The following is an 8,069-nucleotide window of genomic DNA, read 5'->3' on the forward strand; positions in this document are numbered from 1 at the left end:
CAAAGCTCAACAAAGTTTCTACTTTACCCTCCTCCACCTCTTGTACTGTAAATTCAAGTTGTAAAATTTTGAAATGCTCCAACGACCCCTTTGAATCTCAAATTATATCGTGGACAACTTTTCTATCCATTTATCGAGATGTTAAAAGTACATTGCAACTTTTACTTCACTCCTGTTGGACTTGAATACTTCGAACTTGGAACTGTTGGTAAGTATGTGGTTGTGAGCGTCCATGTTTTGGTCGGGTGGACATAGCCTACTCTTGTTCAGTCATATTCATTGAGGTCCAGAGGTTAATGGTGGCGATAACCTGTTTCTTCATGCCCTACCCATTATTCACAACCTTATTTTTCCGACAACATATGTATGTCTTTGCATACTGAGTTGTTTGAAGTGGCAATCAATCAATGTTATGTGGGGGTATTCCAGATTTTGCACTACGCTTTTCACATGGAGATCATGTGTCATTTACAATCTCTTTCATGTTAACCCCACTATTATGCATCAAAAATAAAAACTCTACTTTATAATACAGAAAATAACCCTATATACAAGTAGATGCTTTGTAATCTTACAGATCAGAGATCATTTTCTGTGAACTCACCCAAATAATGCAAAAACAGAACCAGAATAATGATAGGCTAGGCATATATATATTATCTGCTACACGCGAAAGATTTCTCTTCGAAGCAAAAACGGTTGGAGATGAAGGAGGTTGAACAGAGTTTGTATGGCCAAGTAACTAGCAAAAAGTAAAGACTTCTCTTCTGGGATGGATGAGCAACTAGCTAAGGAGGCAATAAAAGCAGGTAGACCATTGATCTTGCGTTAATAGTCATGTATATGTTTTGTGATGTACATTTTATATGCACAATGTTCTTCAGATAATTTTCTGTTTCTTATAGAGGCCTGTCTAGTTGCATTAATACCAAGAATTTCCTCACACTTAAGTGATTGTTCTTAATGCATAGCTTGTTGCTGCGTTTTCAAAAGGCCAAGAGAGTGATTACTTCTACGCTTCTTTATATGCTGGGCTTTATTATGAAAGTCATGTTTCCTAACGCCCAGCTGGTTGCTGAATTTTCAAAACGCCTAGGCGGTCTAAAACACTTGAATGGCGTTTGCCACCCGTCAAAACACTTGAAAAGTACCCCTGATTTCGGAGTTGGTCAAAGTGAGTTGGGGCTCCAAGTTTTAACATATCCAAAGCAGATATTGAAAAGAGAGAAATTTCACAGTAAATCAATATGAGAGTTCAATTTTTTCTTCTTCTTTTTTTTTTTTTTGTGAGAATACTTGCCTTTGATCTACATCGGACTCTAGAGTGCTACTAAATTATGTTACCGCACACATTATTTTTCGTAGAGAATTGCATGCTAGGTTGGAGTGGTCTTGGTAATTGCTTCACTTTTCAAACAACACTTTATATGAAGAAAACTACCACCTCTCTTACTACTATACCCATAAAACCTTGTTTGAAATTGTTGTTCTCGTTGGCAAAGGGGTTGCAAAATCACCATCTAGCACTTTTCTCACAACAAGTAAGAAATAATATCAGCCTCTCAATTTCTTTCATAGTTAGTAAAATACGGAACGGGAAAAATAAGAATAAAATACGTACGTGTTTTATTTTGGCAAAATTTTGGCAAGTTACAACTGAAAAGTTCGGCCACTATATAGTATATTAATATATATTATTTTGATTCAATAATATGTGAAAATTACTTGTATAATACGTGTATATGAAGAATTTACACGTGTATGTGACTTTTGTGTGTATTAATGAATACTTTGTAAAAAAAAACGTGTATATGAAAAATATATACGTATGTGTACAATATGTGTATTGTATGTTTTCTTTTTTACACGATGTGTATTTTACCCAATCTTTAAGACATGTATGGAAAATATAGGTGTTATTGAAAAATACATACGTACGTCTATAATACGAGTATTAACGGCAAGATGCTAAATTCTTTATATGGGTAATAACTTTGGAAAAGTAAAAACTCAAAAGGGGATAATAGAGACTCAGGTAATGTAGTAATAGTAATAGACAATGCTATAAACTAATCTTATCAACAAAAGAAAATTAGGGAAATTTTTTTTTAAAAAAGGACCTAGTATAGCCGTACGACTGTACTATTTATTTAAAAATTTTAAAACAGTGTCGCGTATAGCCGATAGGCTATACTATTCATTTTAAAAAAAAAAATTAAAAAACCACGTTAATTATATGCCTCAATGACTCTTTTGCTTTTTCTCTTTTTTATTTCTTCGTTGTAGGCATGGCGTAACGACAGAGTATGCTCTACCAAGTCATCATGAAAGAGAAGAAAACCAGGTATTCACTGGATTCTTCTCCTGGCAACGTGGGATTTTGCAAGTACCTGAAGAGCTTGTTGATGACAATCACCCCTTAATGTATAAGCCATTTCATCATCTCGATTTCGTCCATTTACAACAATCCGGCGCGACAAAGAAATGTGAAAATGCTATCAAAGCTTACTGTGGTCTCTTTTGATCTAGAGGGACCATGGCATAATAATATTCCATAGATTAATGCCGCCTTAGCATAGTATTTATGCATCAAGGTATGACTTTAGCAACTTCTCTACTAATCTTATCCACTAAGAGAATTGATTTGGACTATTCTCATGTGGGATGCTACAATCTCAACAACAGCATCTCCATGACATACGCCACTTATGCCTTTCGTGTTGCATTTCATCAAATTTTGTTTCTTCGTTATTGATCTAACAGAAGTGTCCAAAAAAAATGTTCAATATATCTGTTGGGGTTGTTGGCCTCACTCAAGCCATGATTTGCAGTAAATTTAATCTCATTTGGAAAAAATGATTCGAGAATCTTTCAGGTAATCTCACTACTAAACCCCAATATAGCTTCCTCTCACACTATTGGAAATAAATAGTTAAGTTAAAGTCAACTTTATGTCGGTCACAATTATATATAACAATCAATATTCTAGGCATGGTCTTAATCAGAGAAGATTAAATCTGAATTTGTTTCGTTTTCAATTACAATAGTCCACTTTCATTCATTGATAGCTCTAACATTTAAAAATATCTGTCTCTAACATAAAAATGACAATTAAAAAAAAAGGAGAGATTACCAAGAAGGCCTTTAGCCTACGCTTAGTTCCTCCTCGAAGGCATGCATATGACTTTAGCAACATGTTATTTTCAAAGCATCCACAGTAGGTGGGGTGTATAACGGGGTGTATATTAAATATACACCTTTTGTCGTCGGAATCATCTCTAATGGGAAGATGTAAATGGTTGTAAAAATACATCACAACCATGAAGATGTAAAATTAGATGCACATTTGCATCTTTTTTTACATCATTTGCAGGCGGGATCCACAAGAGAAAAAGGGGAAAGAGAATGATTGGAATTCAAAATGGAAGGCCCAGATTTCATGCAATTTGCATTGCACTTCCAATGGCCTAGATTTCTACATAGATATTTTTATGTTAGGTTGTAGGTAAAATCATATGTTCTCCAAATTTAAATTTTTTTAGGTCCGTTGATTTGGAAAAATAAAATAAATCTAACATGCACAAAATTAATTTTAAAAAGTTAACCACTCCCACCCCCCAGCCACAGTGTGGATTCTCTAAAAAGGGGTTCTTAGATATAGATTTATTTTCTTAACCCCCCACTGTGGATGCTCTAAAAAGGGGTTCTTAGATATAGATTTATTTTCTTTATAAAAAATATATATATATATATAAAGGTTTTTTTCTCACAAATGATCTTTGAGATTTGATGGAACTTGACAACGGGACCAAATTGATGTGTGATGTGTAACATAAGGGACCAATAATGTCAGAAAAAAACATGAAGGACCAAAAGTGATAATTTGGCAAACCTCAAGGACCATTTGTGATAAAAACCCTAAAAAAAAGATATAGATCCATTTTCGTTAGTGCACATTGGATGCAGTCCACATCCTTCCTCTTATCAATTGATGTCCACCCAACCAACTGTGGGCATATAAGCAGACCTTGTAGCCACCATATTTGATATATGAGTTATTTACACTAACAACTCTTAGGTTTTCGATGTTTTCAAAAAAACCCTTAAGGTTTCAAAAATTATACGAACGCCCCTTGAGGTTTCAAAGTTTTTGACAAACCCTTTTCGTTGATTGTTCATTCAAAAATTGATGATTTCATATTAAAAAAGCCTAGGCAAATGAAAAAATTTAATCTCGATATGTGTATGTGCAAGCTAATCTCAAAGGCTAATTTTGTCATTTTGGAGAAATTTCTCATATAGAATTATCAATCTTTGGACCAAAACTCAACGGAAAGGGTTTGATGACATGGATTCAAAACTTTTCAAATTCAATATTCATCTATTGCAACATACACATGGAAATTATATTAGGGTAAACAGCCGAATACCCCCCTGGACTATATCGACTATCGAAATGTCCCTCCTGGATTATTTTTTCAGCCAATTTAGCCTATGCCGTCAAGTTTTTAGACTTCCATTCAATTTTCTGTTAATTATAAGGGTAAGTTTGTCATTTTACAAGGACAATACCCAAAAAATAATAAAGAAAATGTAAAATCATAATTTCTACTCTTTCTCTTTTTTTAGTTATTATTTTTCCTTTTCCTTCTTCTTCTTCCTTCTCTTTTCTTTCTTCTCTCCCCGTCTCTGGAGAGACTGCTACTCCGTTGGCAAAGTACAGGTTGTTAACCAGAACTTTGGTCTCTTTGGTTGTTGGGTTGTAGCTCATCAATCTGCCATGGGGTCCGCCCCCTAAAATACCCGATGTTGCTCTTTCACTAGAAAATACCCAATCTGCCATGGGGTTGGGGTTGTAGATCATCAATCTGCAGTGTTGTAGAGGTGGGTCTTCTTCTCCACCTTCATTGTTGCTCTTTCACTGGGAAAACATCCAGCTCTTTCACTGTAAAAACCTTACAGAAGTGGGATTGCAGAGAGAGGGTTTAGGGGATAGGGTGGGGAAGAAGTTGATTCTAGGGTTTTTTGTTTTGTTTTTTGTTTTTTGTTTTTTGTTTTTTGTTTTTTGTTTTTGTTTTTTTGCTTCTTTAGTTTTTAAAGATTTAATTATTTTTAACGGAAAATTGGATGAAACTACATGGAAACTAACGACAGGGGTTAAATTGGCCATTTAAAAAAGTTTGATTGTTAAATTGGCTGAAAAAATCATTCAGGGTGGACATTACTCATTATATTATTAATCTTTGTTTGTCAGCGTGACATATCACATCCCCTTACATTTCAATCGTCTAAATTGTATAAATAGGCCAATTAAGTCATGAAAGCTCATCTAAAACTCAAGGCAAAACAGCTTCCTTTTTCCCTCTCTATCAACCAAACCAGCATATCACAATGGGCTCAAAAACCCCTCTCAGACTTCCCGTCATAGATTTCTCCAACCAAAGCCTAACTCCAGGCACCAGAGAGTGGAACACAGTGAGAGCCCAAGTCCACAATGCCCTTGAAGAGTATGGTTGCTTCGAGGCATTGTTCACCAAAGTCCCTTCACACATTCGAAAGTCCATATTTCAATCAATTGAAGAGCTTCTCGACCTCCCTTTGCAAACCAAATTAAAAAATGTTTCGAGAAAACCTTACCGTGGCTATGCCGGGCAGTTACCCATGATGCCACTATATGAGAGCATGGGGATTGATGGTGCCAACGTCTATGAACAAGTTCAAAGCTTGGCAAACACCTTGTGGCCTCAAGGAAACCCAAGCTTCTGGTTCATAACATTAACTCTTCCTCCTAATTAACAATTTCGTAGTCGTATATGCGTATTAAAATCATAGGGAAAATGTTATGATCTTATAAGACAATCTGACATGTTATGTTACTATCATGTCTGCCATATATAATTCAAATTAACAGTACGCCAAAACAATACACATCAGATTTCTGGTATGAGAACATTAGCGTTAATTTCATAATCTAATATTTGGTGTTCATAACTTCTATATTTTTGTGGCAGCAAAACTATACAATCCTTCACGGAGAAAGTTTCAGAATTGGATCAGATCATCAGGAGGATGATTCTGGAGAGCTTGGGCCTTGAGGAGTACTTGGACGAACACCTAAACTCGACCGACTACCTTCTTCGAGTGATGAAATATAAGGCGCCTCAAACCAACGAGACTAAGTTAGGGTTACCTGCTCACACAGACAAGAACATTGTCACCATTTTGTACCAAAACCAAGTCGATGGGTTAGAAGTGCAAACCAAAGATGGCAATGTTGGAATTTTAAAAGGTTTTAAAAATTTAACCGTTTTATTTATTTAATTACTTTAGCTGTTTTATTTTATTTATTGTGGGGGTTCTAAATATTTAATATTTAGGTTTTATTTCTGGTTGGTGAATGCCTTAATTTTTTGGTTGGTGAACTTTTATGGTTGGTGAAGGTTACATGTTTTTGGATGCCTATAAAAGGCCACTCCTCCTTCACATTTGAAATACACACAATAACACACAATACATTATCAGAATATCACATACACATTCTAATTCTCTCCTTGTCTACTTTTACATATATTCTCTACTTTATATTATTATTATTTTGGGCAATGGTTATGTGACTTGGATACCTATATCTGTCTGTGAATGTGCTCATAGCGGATCTTGAGTTTGTGTACAAGGGGTCGTATCTTGGAGTCTTGTAGACCGTCAGTACCTGCACATAGGGAGGCTACAAAGGCTTTAGGACAGCGTCTTTGACGTGCTTCACCGTACCAAACTCACCTTCTTACTTATTATTTATTTTCCTTTTACTTACCTATTATTTTGTTTTCTTCAATTTCATTATACCTTCAAAACTTTCCAATTTGTTTATATGTTATTTATAATATAAATATTTTGTATTTGGCTTTACGGAAAGAGGAAAACTATTATTTTTTATAACAATCTAAAGCCTTTGTAAGTTAAAGTTGTTTTCTTCCCGTATTCCTAGCTTTAATATCTTTTAACTCTTTGACTGAAGCTTTTGCATTTGTATTGGATTTTCAAAATGAAAATTACGATTTATTTTGGGTAGATACAGTTTGAAGCTTTCATATTGTCTATACAATTTCAACTGCTTTAAATATTGTTGGTACATTTATATGTTTATAATTTGTTGCTAACGTTTGGGAAATTACTGCTAGTGTTTGAAAATAAAACCTACCGACTAATTTATGTGGTATTATTATTATAGCTCAACGTATTATTATTTTATGTGGTGTGTCCGTTTTCTACAGCACAATTGTTTTTAAAATATATTTCAGAATCTTAAAATTGTTAATAGCATTCAAAAGCTAATTAATGACCATTGAAATAATGGAAAATATATATATTGAAGTGAGCTATGTTTTTCTAAGCTACTGTTTGTTTTAAATAGCTTCTATTGTTTCATTACGGATTACTTTATTATTACTCATTAATTAATTTACGTTGAAACATCCAATATTGAATGGTTGAAGTGTTTAAAACCGAAACGTTGAAGTGTTTCAAAATCTTTGGTCTATTTTTTCCTTTTAATTGAAATTTCAAAGCAAATATATATATATATATATATATTTAGAACAAGTATATATATTTGATTTTATTGTGTTGGGCCTTTTTACATTGCCTTCATTCATTTTGGTTGCCATCAATCTTCTTTTATATAACGGTCCCTTATTTTTTTTGTTGGACTTAATATCATTTTATTGTTCTTACTTTTGGAAGTCCTTCATACCAACGTAAGAAGCAATTATAATATATTCTTAGCACTAAAGTTTAGTGTTTGAAATTACTGTTTTAATGTTGGGTTTTTATACACTATCTTTATGTGGTTTAATGCATTATGAAGGAATAAAGCATTATTGGTCAACAGACAATTAAGTTTTCTTTTATGAAGATAAATTTGATTTGAATATTCAATTGTTGCATCCTTGCAAATCTGTGTAGTATACTACTTACTTTGGTTTCAAATTCTTGAAAGAAAAAAGGTGCAAACAGTTTTTTTTAGTTTAATTCTGAATTCAAAATCTAATATTGCGTCAGTTTTAGATTTG

The 8,069-nt window shown here is 33.7% G+C and overlaps 1 protein-coding gene across 1 annotated transcript; it reads left to right on the forward strand.

Annotated features, from left to right (window-relative positions):
- Positions 1–5,391: 5,391 nt before the first annotated feature.
- LOC117638373 (probable 2-oxoglutarate-dependent dioxygenase AOP1.2) lies at positions 5,392–7,080 on the forward strand. Its single transcript, XM_034373505.1, has 4 exons — positions 5,392–5,765; positions 6,012–6,134; positions 6,231–6,289; positions 7,016–7,080. Exons 1-4 carry the CDS (start codon positions 5,392–5,394, stop codon positions 7,078–7,080), a joined length of 621 nt encoding a protein of 206 aa, XP_034229396.1.
- Positions 7,081–8,069: the final 989 nt, after the last annotated feature.

This window comes from Prunus dulcis, chromosome 8 (genome assembly GCF_902201215.1).
Source record: "Prunus dulcis chromosome 8, ALMONDv2, whole genome shotgun sequence".
NCBI classification, from domain to species: Eukaryota; Viridiplantae; Streptophyta; class Magnoliopsida; order Rosales; family Rosaceae; genus Prunus; species Prunus dulcis.